The following is a 15,866-nucleotide window of genomic DNA, read 5'->3' as shown; positions in this document are numbered from 1 at the left end:
TGGGCAAAGATTTTCCAAAGCAGGATTTAACCTTGGGCTTTGCTATTGAGATTTATTCACTCAAGGTAGCAGCTTGATTTTCAATAGTATGAACTTCTAAGCAGAAACTATTGCCTGTTCTGCTGTTTGGAAACTTCAGATTCACATACCTGAAAACTTACCATTTTGAAACTCTTGGCCGTGCCCTCAACCATTTGACTCTCACTTTTGTAAACAGTTTACCACCAAAGATCCTAATAATAACATTAATATTTGGTGCTGCTCTTTTAAGCAAACCAAAAGTTTTTCTCCTTTTTGTTGAGCATACAAATAGTCGCTTCATTTAATGTAGGTACCTTGTTTCAAAGAGTCACACAGCTGTTAGGAGTAGTAAGAATTACCCACCAGAACCGGCTGCCTGGCTTTAGCACACAGCAGCATGGTGGGATATTTCATGGATTTTTTTTATTGGAAGTTGTGTTACATAAAACTCAGCAGCTACAGCAACAGTTCTCACTCATTGTGAAAAGCGAGTGTACAGGTCAGTGGTGTAAAAAAGTAAATTGCTCCTGTGGTTTATTGATCAAAATGCTGTAGCCTTAAAGAACTTGGAACCGTGAACTCTTTTTCGCTCTCTTCTTATGAGGCATAGTTCATTTTACTGTGCAGAGTGCTTTGTGTGGTGCATTCTGAGCAGTAAATTTGGACCTGAAAGATTTTAAGCTGAAGCAACAGTACTTGATATTAAGATGATTTACAGCATTTTGATATAAATTTTAACAAGAAAAAAACATTTCTAACCACTGTGGGGGGGGGAGGGGGGGGGAAAGGATGGGAAATCTGTTTTTCTCAGGAAAATCTTCAAGGCTTTGTCTTAAAGGATAAAACTAATTCCATAATTAGTCAATAAATGTATCACAGAAGCATGGATTGAGGTGTTGCTGAAAGCGCCCAGTGATGGGTAAAGTTGGACTGTGCTAATGTCAAAGTGAACTCACTGCTGTATTGTATCCAATCTCAAGCCAACGATTTGGAGTGCTGGTGGAAAATACTTTCCTCTGACTCTGAAGTCTGGGGGCCTGCTTCTGTCTTGGAAGGTGAGAACTGATTCATGACAGCATAGATGATGTCACCTGGGAAGGATATTCACCATCATGTTACATAGTATAGGTGCACAGCATTAGTTATCTTTGGGGAGAAGAGGATGTGTGGTTTGACTTAACATGGCAGACCATAGAGCCCGTCATTCTTACCAGGAGTCTTTCTTGTTTCTTTTGTACCTTAATCATTTGTTGTAATTTCCATATGTTTACATTTCATGACTTATATTTGTGGTAAACTTTCTGTTCAGTGTACTGCACTTTTTTTTTCCCCAAAATTTTTGTTTCTGGTCAGACTAACTGTACTAATACTTGATTTTTAACATCCGTGCTGCCAGCAAACTATGATAAGTATTCTAGTTTGTTTTCAGTTCCTCATATGGCATAATTCAAGTATATAACATTAAAATGTATTGCTCTCTGAACTGGTCTGTAAGGAGGCCTGCTACTTAGTTGTATTTTTGATGCTCCTTTTTGTTATGAACTTCTGCTACGACTTTGTCAATTACAGCAGCTGTATGCCAGTAAATATGATAAAAGTTTATTCCTTATATTGATGTATGGTATGCTGTTTCATTACTGTCATCATGGTGTATCTGTTTCTTTCATATGCATCTGGAATTGTATTACACAGATTGAATAAACTGGAATGCTGTAGAAATGTGATGGGTAAGCAAATGAGTTTTTTGACTAGATGCTTTTATTTTATATAACAAGCTATACATGCTTTTCAGTTTTGAGACAGGATGCTTCTGAAAGATCTCCCTGTAGAGAACCCATTTTTTCTCCCTATGTGGATTCTTTGTGGTATTACTGTTACAGCGTAGTCTGTATTTCTGAAACTTGATGCAGTGTACATTTCTTGTAGAATTTGCACTTATCCTGAGACTTTGTGTTGGTAGAGTCACTTTCTGCTGCACAGGATCTATTATGTCACTTCAGTAGAGGGGAAAATTATTATGCATTTATTTGACCAGCTTTACTTCCAGGTGCTGTTAAGTGGTCCATATTTGCTTCATGTAGTTAATACTGGTTTCCTACTATGGATGGAAAGGGAATGTTGGCTGTTGCTGAAGTGTGTCTTGAGTTTAACGTTGGTGCAATAAAGGCCATTAAACTGAGTTCATGTAAACAGTAGAGATGTTCAAGTTTTATAGTTGTGTCAAGGGATGTTCAGTTACCTCTGAAATTTTGTGAGTGGTGATTTTATTGTTGTTTTTTAGCAGTGCTAATTGCATATGGCATTTTCTGAAAGTACAAGGTTCCACCTGAAAAGATTTGCTAAGGGAATCTGTATTTTCAAGGGTACTGTGTTTTAGAGAAATTGTCCAACTCAGTGTGGGAAGGGACTTAATGTACATTTGTAACCAATATATCTCCATACAGAATTAGGCATGAAGTAATATGTTTATATTGCAACAAATTCTCTTAAGACCAAAAGTTCACAGCCATCAGCATTGTTTATTTGGCTGAATTGGCCTCTCCATCCTTCTTCTCCATTTCCTTCAAATCCTTGTAGAGAGGGAGAGTTCAGCATTTCATCCACATTTAAGGGAAAAATGTGGTGCTTACTAGGACCCCCACAGGTGGCTTCACCAGGGTAGCAATAGAATGAAGAAACAGGCTGAGCTGGCACCTCAATGTGCAGATTCCTAAAAGGAAGGAATAGTGGTAGTCTAGTTTGATGAAGCTTGCGTTACTGATGCTCTTCTTATTTGTGGATACGTGGAACATTATTCCTGAGCTATTAACATGCAACTTCACAACTTTTTCTGAATACATTAAGGTAGTTTCTCGTGGTTTTTAAAAAAAGAGCACACATAAAAAGCAAGCACTCCAAGGATATCTCCTGGGTCATCTGAAAGATGTTGTGTGTCAGAGTAGTTAACGGTGCGTATATATAAGGACCGAATTGTCTCTTTGTAATGTTTACTAAATATTTTTTTTTCATGTATCAAAACTGATTTCTGCTGTAAAATGTGCTTGTAGTTCTGCTCCGGATTAACTATCTATATAATTTAGCCTGTCTTTTTTTTCTTTCTTTTTTGTTGCTAGCTGAAGAAATGGTAAACTGAGTAGTGGAAGAATTTAGTCTGGCTGCTCTCTGAATACATTATTAGTACACTACTCATAGTATTTTATATATAAAAAAAGTAGAAAAATAAGAGGTGATGCAGGTTATGTGAACAATCAATTTTTTTGTGAAGCAGTAGTCAATAAACAATTACACTATAAAGCACACTGCCTTGTTTAGATGGTCAAGAAAAGATGTTTAACTTCTTTATGTGCCTGTGTCACTGATTTTAGTAATGCTGTACATATGTAATTGGACCAGACACATGGTAACTATGTATAGAAAGCAAGGGAACATAAGGCTTGTGGAGAGCAACATAGTGAACTACTACTAACACTGCTTTTCTGAAAGCCTCATCTGTCTTCACATATTTGTTGAGTCTGACTTCGTAGCAAAACCCTTGTGGAGAAGGGAACCCCAAACATGTATTCTTGATACTTGTGAAAAGTGCCAAATAATTCTAGCCAGCAGGAGAAAATCCAATGTGAATCTTGGACTTGATGAAATAATTCTGTCTTCCTTTTGCTTCACTTTACTGTTCAGCTGAGGCCTTTGCTTCCACTTATTTCAGTTTTGAGGTTTTGATGCTGTTGCCAGGCTCTAAGAAAATGTAATCGGTTGTAAAAGAGCCCTATTTAAGTTTTTGTCTCTTTCCTAAACTCCCGTATTAGGAATGTAGTCTTAAAAATATCCTACCAGAAAGAGCTTAATTCTTTTTTAAAACTCTTGTAATTATTTAAAATCAGAAGTTATATAAAATCATGGGTGTATCTGGTAGCGATGTTTTGCTTATTTTCATGAACTCGTTTATTTTTGCTTCTGCTTGTGATTTAAACTAAAGAAGAAAAGAAAAAAAAAAACACACTTTCAACTTACCTGGCATATATGATGCTCAAATAAGAGTTGTTCTCCCTCTGTACTGTACATACAAGACATTACAAGTTCTTATTTAGAAAGATCCATTTTTAAACCTGCTTCTGTTCTTTGGGCTGCTCAGAGCTCAACAGGGAAAAAAAAAAGTTGAGGTATATTTACTGTAATGAGAATGTACAAGTTTAGTAAAAGGTGTTTTTAAATTTCTTTTATTGTTAGGAAAAAGTATAAAAGAATAATAGCAAAATGTCACCAGTAGAAGGTTTTGAAGTCCTTGCCCATCTTCTTACAGAGGTGAAATATGACATTCTTTAGGGATTTAAGTTTCAGTGAAGGCCTCTTACTGTTTGCAGTTTTTTCTCTGCAAGGAAGGATGCCTGCGATGAGGTTGGTACTCTTTGTGCTCCGATGCAACATTCCCATAAAGAAGCAGATAAAACATAGGTATGTAATAAGAAGCTTGAGCATAGCTGTAGAGTCTTGTGTTGGTTGTCTGAAGGCTGTACCTTTGTGTGTTAGCACTGGCAGACTTTATGTATTTCTATGTAGGATCTGTGGAAATTTGATGCCCAAGAAACTTCACTGCTTTAAGGCCATCTCAAACTCTTATGATTTCTTGTTGTAAATGTTTTTCTGGGGGTCAGGAACTTCATCTGGCAAGGATTTTTTTTAAGAGTCTTGTGCTGATTCCTTTCATTGCTGTCCCTTTTAAATCTTTCAGACTTCTATTGCAACCAGAACATCTTTGTACTGGGAATTGGTTTGTGGAATCATGTTTACTCACATTTCTAACATCTTGTGGTCACTTTTTTTTTGTGCTCTAAGCCCAAAACATGTTTACAACTGTAGCGTGTTTTCAATATAGTCTTGAAAGAGCAGTCATCTTCAGATTCAAGGCTTTTGCTTTATTTCATCTCTTTATTTTGCCTGCGCTTCTCAAGACATATGGTGTGTGTACTGCAAGGGCTTTAAAGTAATGTTTTCATGTTCTTGCTCTTCAAAGCTTCTAATACAGACTTTGTGTCCATTTCTGCAATATCTTGTACTCTGCTATGCAGTGGTGGGCTGTGCTAACGCTTCATTAAGTCTCGTTTGCAGCCAGGACTGTTTTTTGTCAGAGCTCTGGGCTGAAAGTCTTCACTTGGCCTTCAGAAGTTGGTCTCCCAAAGAATCATGTAACAGTGACAGAGGGAAACAAAGTTACATGCTTTCTAACTTTCTTTGTATGTTTCTCTTTTCTGTGCCAATGTTTCTTTTTGGATTGATTGATTGGCTGGATTTTGTCGCTCTCTGGACTGCTCTGCTATTTCTTTCAAATGTGTTTTGCTCTCGTTACTGGCAAACTGTGCATTTGTGGCATCAACTTTTGGTTGAAATTCTCTGTCCTGTTTTAAAGTGAGCTTAGAATTGACTTTCAGGTCCCCTCTTGGCTCCCAGTGTTAATCCCTTTGTGGAAGTAATAGCTGCTAGAGTCTAACAGAGATCTTACAATATGGAAAACAACCTGAAAGTCAGTCATTACGAAAGTGAGTTTAAATTGTAATTTGAAGGCGCTGCATAAATGTAATAACACATTGTCTCTGGGTAGCGTGGAGAAATAAAATATGCTGAGGTGCTGGTATGATACCTAGAATTAGACATAGCCATACAGCATACTGATAATATGCCATTGTATTCTTCTAAAATTTATTAACCAGGTTGCATTTAAAAGAGCTTAAAGTGTGTAATTCTGAGCTTTTTGTAGCTGTTTAAGCTGTGTGGGAGTCAGTTTTACAAAAAAAAAAACATGATTATATACAGCAAAAGATGGGTTTTGTATTTCCTTTATGCATCGGTCTTTTGTGTTCTTTTTCAAAGCAAGTACAAGCAGGCAGAGGTTTGCTTTTGATACAGTGCAACATTTAAAATTCTAGTGTTCTGATAAAGGGTATGCATTATTGAACAACTTTAGCATGGAGGTTTTTGTTTTCAGTATGAAGTTACATTAGGATAATATTTTTTATCATGCTGTTAGAGATGAAAGTATTAGTATAGTAAATAGTTCTCTTTGTCTGTTTCTGAATATGCAGTACTAGCTTGCATACGGTGCCCCTGAACTTCAGCAGGAACCAAGAGCTGGCAGTGGGCTCTCTGCCAGGAGGACAGCACTTTGCCTTTCCATGTGGGAACAGCATCTTTCTCAGGCATAAGTCGTGCTCATACCATTGCCAGCAGTCAGAATAACAGGATAACTTTTCAGAGTAACTTCTCTATTTCTCTGTTTTTCTAGTTGATATTATTCTTTTGTATTGTGATAGCGGGGCTTGACTGATCCAATGGAATGCCTGAGACACAGCCTGACTTACATCTATTAGGTCTATGCAAACGTGAACGCTTTGTTGTGGAATTCATATTATTGTCAATAAATAATAGTTTTAGAAGTGCGTTTTCAACACCTTCAGGGGAAAAAAAGGTCAGTTAAATTTTCTTGTGATTAAAAACAAAAAACTTAAAACTGCACCTACCTCAAATGTTTCTTTAGAGCTGGGCCTAAAGCATTTATTGTGCTTGTTACTGACTTGAGACCATTGAATGCATTACAGAATTGTAGTAATAACACAATGTTAACGGTTTCTTAATTTTTGTTTATATCTGTAACAGCTCATTGTGTATAGAGAGAATTCTTTCTGTATATCCTTCAGTGAGAAACCTTTGGCTTCTGAAGTGTCAATACAAAACATTTTTACCTCTAAGACAAGCAAAGCATGCATGGCTGGTGCAGTTGTTCTGGCTTCTTCTAGAAAATACCCTTTTAACCAACTGAGGATAGGTAGTGGATCACTGAAATAACAATATGCTGCTTCCTATGTGATGGTGCTAATTCCCTGCCTTTTTTTTCTTCCTTGCTATACTACAATAAAAGCATATAATAAGTAGAAATAATGTCACTAGAAGAAATCATGTAAAATTTAGTGTAAGTAGAGATATCTAGTATGAAATGATTTTGTTTTTTTTTAAGGTAATGGTCTTTTAATAGTATTTTTGCAGCACAGGCTACCACAAGATCATAAGTAGTTCAAATGAAGTTTGCCAGTCCATGCTGATCATACTAAATGTAAGACATTTTAGCTAGCCAAGATCACCCAGGGAACCTTATATAGCTTAATATCTTCTGTAGCTTTCAGAATATCTCAAAGCCATAAACACTAAGAGAAGATTCTTAAGTGCATCAGTAACATATTTTAGCTTTCCTCTGAAACAGTGTTGTTCAGCTGCTGGCTTGAGATAACCACAAGGCCGAAGAGCTCAGTTAACTGTCTGATGAACTGTTCTTAATGAGCATTATGTTATTTTCCCCTCTCATTTTTCTAGGCTGTTCAGTTAACCCCTAGACGATGGCTGAATCTGCAGGAGTACCAAAGCAAAAAGCTGATGGCAGACCACGGGGTTACAGTTCAGAGATTCTTTGTGGCTGATTCTGCAGATGATGCCCTGGAGGCTGCTCAGAGACTAAGTAAGTTGACTGATAATGGGAATAATTTGCTTCACCAGATAGCAATCTGGAAAATAAATTGCTTTCTAATACGTTGTACACAATCTTCAAATTGATGTTTATTGAAAAGGTTTGATATGTTATCCAAACCATAAATATTTATTTTATTTATGATCAGTAGTGCTTAACAGAATATTTTCTCTGAAGTTTACTTCTTAAGGGTAGGAAACATATAGCACAGAGTCTTTAATTGATACTAAGTCATTTTGCCAATTTAGAATGGAGAATGCCCTTGTGAATACATGTTGTATACTTGATTAAAATGTAAGGAATTGAAGTAAACAAACTTGTGGAAAATGTTGTTTGGAAACATTTGCTCTATTAAAAAGCAAAAGAAGAAAGAGGTTTTGAACTCTGTTTTTGAAGATACTCAGAACTGAGTTGCATGAAATACTGGGCAACTTGCTTTAGCAGGCCTTGCTTTGAGCCACGTGGAATGAATGAGGCAATCACCAGAGGAACCCTTTAGCCTCAACTATTCTATCATTTTATAAAGGAATAAAATATGTAAGAGAGAATTACATGTGTGTTTGTCCACATGTGTTATTCCATCTGAGGAAAAGAGAAAAGGTGAGTTGTGTTAATCACCATCACAAAAGGATTTGACATTGGTCAGAAGAGGAGATCATGGTTCTGGAGACAACATCTTCATTTTAGTGTAATTAAGATGAGATTTTGGATCAGAAAGGAATTTATGTAATACCCGTTATATCCAAAGGAAGTATGTTCAAGTATGTTTTTCACCCAATTTTAGATGTAAGGAAGTTCTTAACTGTATTTTATTTTTAGTTTAACAGAAGTTAAATCAGAAGTGTAAAAATGAATGTACCGTAATCAACATGCCAGAGGACAAATGTTATTGTAGTCTAATTCTGTAATAACAGGAAGCTTTTTAATGCTTTACTTAATGCACAAGCCACTTAGTTCAGTGTATTTCAGTTTTACGCACTGGAAAGTAAATAACAATTTACTGGTCTCAAAGATCTCATCAGTCCTTAAATAGCTGAATTAGGATTAGCATCATGGCTTGATAAATCTTTATAATGTCATGAAGGTGATATATTTTTCAGTAATCAAAGCCTTTTCATGTCAACTAGAATATTTGAAAATATATTTGAAGCAAAAGCATTAAATGCTACTGTTATGGTCATTTGTCAGTACAAACTGAAAAAATGCTGGCACAAAGCAAAGCTCATAACATTTGAGGGTTTTTTGTGTGTATGGACATCCGAGAAAACCAGAAAATGCCCTACGAAGCTGTGGCAGCTTTTGTCCACAAATCTTTCAGTGCTTAAACTCTCTTCTCAGTGATTGAGCTCATAAATGGATTAGCCTATCCAATAACTATAACTATTCTAGATCCCTATAACTATTTGCAGAAATAAATTGCTCCATTAAAGGCAGTAGGCCTTTTCTGTTCTATGATGCTGGATTTATTTTAAATAACCTTCTCTAGCTTGGTTGCTTTGCAAATCATTTTGGTCTATTAAAAAAGCAAACTGTAGAAATTCAAATAATCAAAAAATGTATTTAATAAAGATTGTTAATCAAACTCAAATCAATTGTATGCATTTTAACTGGGATGGCTTGTGAACACCTTAAACATTGTCTGTCAGTGGTACCTTTCTTCATTTTGAAGAGTTATATTCAATCTGTCTACATTAACCCACAATTTTTTAACACACAGTAGAGTATGAAAGCTATTTCATGTTGAAATGACTGACACATCCCATTGTTCCACTAAATAATTAAACATCCTTGCAATCATTCTGTTACTATGCTGTTGTATTTCTAACATGTATTTGAAAACTAAGAATCAAGAATGTGTTCTGTTTCTGTTGTTGTACTAAGGTTTTATCAGATTTATCTCCTCTGTGATCCGTCAGGCAGGTAGTATCTCTATCACTCAGAATTATCTGCATGATGTCTGCATGATCTTTTGTCTTCTGAATATGCAGCTGACTGATAACAGGTTTGGAGCATACTAAAAACCTTTAGCCTACTGCAAGTACAAAATATTCCAAAATAAGGAATGGAGGTGGCCTTGGGATGTTCTTGACAGACAAACATTCTGCAGTAGAAGGAGGCGAAAGGAAAGGCCAGCATCCTTGCCAAGGCCTGCTCAAAAATCTGGTGTTTTAGGTATTAAATGCCACAGGGCCACTGTCTTTCACTTTCACTTCTCAAACAAGAAGGGATACTTGCCAGCATACTCAAAACTTATTCATACTGAAAAGGTATTTTTCTAGTGAAAAAGATTCTTTCTGTAGGCATGTTTCCTTGAATACAGGAGAAGCAGTATTTTCACTAGATAATCTTACAGCATTATGTCATTCACATGGGTCTGTGTATGTGGTAGTGGGTGCAAATAAAGGGGCAGAAATTCCTGATTTGACAGAGTGTAAATCTGAAAAATAATGAAATCCACTACTTTCTCAAAAAGAGAAGACTGAGCATGTTGGTTATGGTATATATTGTATTGCTGCAGTGCTTGTAGTCATTGGTTGTGTTGTTGGATTTCCTGTTGAGGGAAATGGAAAGGGGTGGGATTAGACCATTTTTGCTGCTGTCTTCACTTGTCAGGAAGGTGTTAATGCATGTGTTCTTGAAAGGCTTTACTTTTACCTGGTATCAGCAGTTTTATTATAGTTTGCACATTTCCTCTATTGCTCTGTTATTAATATGTATACTGAATACACAGAATATTAATTTTCTCAGAAATATTTTCAAAACCTACCAACAGTACAAAAGGCAGTCTACAAGGAATTTTTAATGGAATTAAAAGATTGGTTGTTTTTTTTTCCTAAGATAAGAATGGCAGATGTGAGGAAAATTAAAATGACATCACTAATATTGACTTCAAAAGAAGTTGACTACAGTAAGGAATACAGAATTAGACCCCAAGGAATTAATTGCCTTTTACGTGCTAAGCAATTTTCAGCTGTAAGTCTTGTGAAGAAGGTAGTATTTGCAGAATATCAGGAAATGTGGTTACAAATGGCTGCATGTTTCATGCTGAATTTCCTAAGTTTTCAAGAAAGAAAAAGGTGTTGTGCTGTTTTGCTGGATCAGTGAGGTATTGCTTGATCTGCCATCTGAAGAAACACAACCTCTAAACAAGTTCTTACAGTTCAAGTACCTCTATTTAATGGGAAACAAAGTGAAGTGTTTGGAAGCTGAGCATTCATTTGAAATGGTAAGGCAATCTAGCTTTTCCTGTACTCAAAGTTTTTTGATCTGATTCTCACTAAATGCAGTTGTACCTTCAGAGCTCATTTATCTGGGGAAGGAGTTTCTTTTTCACATACAAGTAGCAATATGAGAAAAGGAATAAAATGCTTATCTATGCATACGTAACACCCATTTTATTAGGATGTGAGCGTTTTCATTGCTTGCATTGGACAGATGCACTGTGCAACATTTAGGATCCATCATTTTCCCTTCCCTTCCCCACCTGGGGTACTTAAGTCTACTTCAGCTCTTGCACTGTGCTTTACGTTCTGTCTGATGGTGAAGTTGTTAAGGGGAACCATCATTTTAAACCAGTAGGTGGACAAAGCTGAAAGGGATTATAATTATGCTGGAGGGGTGTTACTATGTACTGTCAATTGGCTCTTTGAATCAGTAGAGAACTTACAGAGGGGGTTGAAAATGCTGAGTATCCTAAATGGATGGTAGAAGCTTGGCATGCTTCTGGCATTTCTTTTCCTGATTTTTAACAAAAGCAATAGAGTGCTGCCTGTTGCCACTTAGAGTGTTTCATTACATTTAGGAATCAGTCAGGTGCAGTGTTCACACTCTATCACAGAGAAATGCAATTGAATTGAGTGCAAGGCCTTTGTTCAGTCTTTTCTTTTTTTTTCCTTTCCCTGAAGAAAAATATAAGAACATGTAGTCTCTGCATATCCTATTTCTATTGTCTTATGCATGACAGAACTCTGCTCTGGACTAAAGGCAGGCTTTTTATATCAGGCTAAAGAGATAACTACTTCATGAGCAACAGCAGAGGATTACTGAAGCCTCTTTCTGTGAGATAATTTACCTGTCACCATTTTTTTACATCGTGGAGATTTCAGTCATGTGATCTCTATTCCTTCCTACTTCATGCAGGGATTTTTTCTGTGGCTATGCTTACTTTTAGATGAAGTCTAAATTTGTAGATGCTGTTTTAGATCCCTTATTTCAAAGTTCATCTCTGGTACAGATCAGAAAACCACTTGAAAGCAGTGTATGTTTAGAAAAATCAAAAATTGGTCCTTAGGTTGGTAATTTTCTTTTTTTTCCTATAGAAACCCTAATCCTACAATTAACCTATGCTTTAATGTTATTGTGTGGTTCACTGTGTAGTAATAATCTTTCACCTGTGCGTAACATTTCATTTCTCCAAAAGCTGCAATGTACTGTATGATTTTAGCTAGTTGTTTTCAAAAGCCCCTTGGATTATACTTCTTTGCATCTCTTGAACAATCCCGTCGCTGAAACATGCTGTTCCACGGAGCTGTGTGCAGCAACTCAGCTCTGTTAAGGAACTGCTCTCCCTAAAGCCCTCTTACGTTCTCTGACAGCTTTTATTAAAGTTCTTTGTACCTAAGTTATGTCTTTCTAGAGCTATCCTTTCAGACAAGATGATGCTATAAGTTATTGTCTAATATGATTCTATTCTCAAATGGGTGTTCAGAAAGCAACCTCTTATATTTAATAGGAAGCCAGTGCTGGTTGAGTTTACTCTGGACCTCATTTACTATTATTGAGAACAAGCTTATCTCCTGCACTGAGCGATCCAGTTAATGGATTAGCATTCAGGTAATGGATTTTGCATAGTCTAAGTGCTGAAATCCAGTAGTAGAGGATATCTGCATTTTGCTGCAAGTTCATATTAGGAAATACCTGTTTTTTACCCTGCTTCCACTCTTTGTAGATGCCTCTTGGATGGAGTTTATGTATTTCATTATCCATTTCAAAGCATCGCAGAATTTGCTGTGGTCTGTGGTTTTGTTGTCTTTCCCTTTTCCCTTTTTACAACCCTTTATTTATATATTTATTTTTAGAGACTTTTTCTCATTGTAACCATTTGATCTCTTTCTATTGCCATTTTACCTTGTGACTTCTGATTGAGAGCTGGCTCTTCCTTTTTGTTGTGCAGAAGTCTGATATAGTGTATCTTCCTTACAACAAACTAATGCAACTGCTACATTCTGCTGGAAGGTAATACATATTTGAGCACACTCACTATCCTTTTTCCCCCCAAGTGTTTTGCTTAAACCACCATTTATTTGACAGGCAGCTGCAAAATGAATGTTTTTGCACATGATCACTAGCACTTCTAACAATATTTCTCTCTATTGGTTCACATTGAAATGGTTTGATTTCTGCCTTTTTTCCAAGTTTATTTGTGCCAAGAATATTAAAAATCTCCCTCGTGTCTGAAAATGATGCAAATAATAAACTTAGTGTGTGGGGGGGGATTTGTAATTGTGGTTGGACTTTGATGATCTTGAAGGTCTTTTCCAGCTTGAGCAATTCTGTGGTTCTGTGACCAGTGTGTCAGGGATGCAAGTCACTTACCCTGTCTGCTGGATGAAGAAACCTGGGAAAATCAGAGGACCCTTCTCCTGGATGTGAGCCCTAAAATACCACTGCTGTCTCCTCTTCCTGTGTGTGTGGTTGGTTTGTTTATGACCCTTGTAATTCCTGCTTGTTCTCCCTGCTCCCCTCCTGCTGAGTTCTGTGCAGTGAAACTATTCCACAGAGGCTGCTGAGAAGGGGCAAAATATTAAGCCCTGCAACGTTTAAGCAATGTAATGTCCTTGGTAAGCCCTGCAAGGGCTCCATCACTTGGCTTTATATGCATGCCTGTTTCCTTCTCAGCAGTGTTTTTGCACAGAAGCCCCAAGCACCTGTGTGGAGAGGGACAGCTGTCCAACAGCACGTGCACTTGTTGGTAACGGCCACACATGTTATGTCCTGCATGCCAGAAACACTGACAAGGCAATTTCAGCTTTCCTATCTGCAATTTTGGGTTTTATTCTTTTTGAAGCAAAATAAATGAAAGAATGTTGTCCAAGCTTACCACTGCATGCTGCAGTGTTTCAAGTCTTGCCTTTCAGATCCAAGTTAAATTATACATTTCAGCATTTTTAATATCTTAGAGTTGGGAATTCTTTAAGGGTCCCTGATTCTCTTGAGGACTTAATGAAGTAGTTGATTTCCAATGCATGGTAATGAAAAACAAATGTGTTTTGTTTGTCTTACCTGCTTCTTCCATTAGAAAACTACGTGCTGAATCTAAGACAGTAAATGCAAGCTGGAGACTGCTTTTGGTAGTTGGGTATTTTACAACTATTCTTTGTCATCAAATGTCTTCATATTTAATAGATTTATAGTAATATGAGTAATGGCTTGGGGCCTAACAAATCAAAATCTCATTTCAGATGTTTGACACTAATGTTGTTCTGACTTATTGTTCCCTGTGTTAGATTTTTGATCAAATTACCAAAATAGCTACTTGGAAGTAAGAACACAAAGGAAAAAAGGCTCTAGAAATGGGATACTGCATTTCATATTTAAAGCACGTCATAGAAAGTGGTCACTTACAAATTTCTACTGAGTTAAATATATTAGTGGATTTTTGTTTATAAAAGAAGGACATGACAGAAGCCATAGCTCTTGATACAAGTATTTTAAAAGGTTGTAAGAAGTGCAGTGTGTCACAGGGAAGATACAAATCGAGTGCTGGTGTTGATTCTGGGCTGGTCACACTGTATTTTACAGTTCTTCAAGGTAGTTTTGCAGCTGCAAAACAATAACCAGATGTGTAATTGGGAAGCAGCTGCATGAAATTCTCATTTTTTATGCATGAAATCAGAGATGTTAGACATGCTTTATGCGTAAGATAGGAAAAACTAAACAACCCTTTTTTTCTCTGCAGCTCTGTAAAGGAGAGAAATGACCCCTTCTATACTCTCTGGATACCCATCTGCTTTAGAATGTTTGGGGCTGATTACTGAAACCAAATTTTGTTGCTACTTGCTTCTCTGGCTTGCTTGAAATGTTATAAAGCATTTGTGTTGTTTTTAATTTATAAAGCACTGTTGTAAAAATCCATCTGTGACACCAAATAGTCATTTTTCAAATCCACCTGTGTTTATAGTGGATGCTTTTATCCAAATACCACAGTGTATCCCCTTCTGGGAATGTCTGCTTCTGATGGAAGATGAATGAGCTGTGCTGGGTTTTTGGTTTTGTTTGTGTGGGTTTTTTTGGTTTTTTTTTGTGTTCTGCCATCACTGACTGTGTTTACTGAGTGAGTTTCAAGGCAGAAAGAAATGCAAATCTTTCATGTGATATAAAGTATAGCACTACTGAAAGAAGTGCCAGCTTAGCTTAATGATCATTTAGTTATCATTAGTGTTTTAACAAGGTGTATGGCTCAAATAACATTGTCCGGAAGCCATAATGTGACTTTTACTTCTCTCACTTCCTCTGAAGCCTGATTAACTTTTTAAATAAATATCCATGTTGATATTAATTATAGCTCAGCACATTTTCATAACAAACACTGCTAATGCTATTGGTTAAACCTGTGATGGAAAGATCTGCTTCTCAGCTGGTGGCTTGCAGGTTGCCCTCTCTGGGGCTCATTACTATGGCTGTGTTGTGTTGTGATCTTTGTTTTGGGGTGACCTTGATCAGAGGAATTGCAGTTCTTCTGTTTACATGGTATGAACTCGCAGCAGGAGATGTGTTTTAAGTATTAATTTTGCAACAGTGTTTATTGGTTAGAAACTGGAAATGAGATGACAGAGCCCCTCAGATTGATGGCTGTATGATGCATTTAATCTCATGTATACTAATGTAAAATATGTAATTGATAACTTATGTCTGTAAAATATTTTGTTTTTAAGCTGTTTTAATGGGAATACAAGTAGTAAAATTAAGTTGAATTAGTATAAAATGTAAGAGTAAAATGATGACTGTCTAGAGATGAGAATGTTTTACAATTAATCCTTTTTTATAGTGTCTCTTAGGCCCTTAGTGGCAAAGCTTTTTCATATGGTCAGCAGTTTGGTAGCAGTTGCTTGGGTGAAATAGCATATTTATTCCTTCCTCCATTCTGTGGATGTTTTTACACTTGAAACTGATTTTGTTTAAGGCTGCAGTTTCATCTGCAAGGGGGCAAAGATGACAGTAGTTCTGATATTGTCTCGGTTAACTTATCTTGTGTACTTGCAGAGACCCTTACTTCTGTAATCTCAGCTCAGAAGAGGGACATAATAAAGAGCAGGAGGAACTGGGTCAAATGTAATGA

The 15,866-nt window shown here is 36.7% G+C and overlaps 1 protein-coding gene across 1 annotated transcript in view; it reads left to right on the top strand.

Annotated features, from left to right (window-relative positions):
• The window catches only part of SUCLG2 (succinate-CoA ligase GDP-forming subunit beta), a 106,472-nt gene that overhangs the window by 16,693 nt on the left and 73,913 nt on the right, over positions 1-15,866 (top strand). The window contains exon 2 of the mRNA XM_065749572.1: positions 7,378-7,519. Within this exon, the coding sequence (XP_065605644.1) occupies positions 7,378-7,519 (142 nt within the window). The remainder of the gene's footprint in view (positions 1-7,377; positions 7,520-15,866) is intronic.

This window comes from Cyrtonyx montezumae, unplaced genomic scaffold, assembly GCF_038088225.1.
Source record: "Cyrtonyx montezumae isolate F1298 unplaced genomic scaffold, pur_monq_1.0 scaffold_6, whole genome shotgun sequence".
NCBI lineage: Eukaryota > Metazoa > Chordata > Aves > Galliformes > Odontophoridae > Cyrtonyx > Cyrtonyx montezumae.
This window is presented reverse-complemented; position numbering and strand designations above follow the sequence as displayed.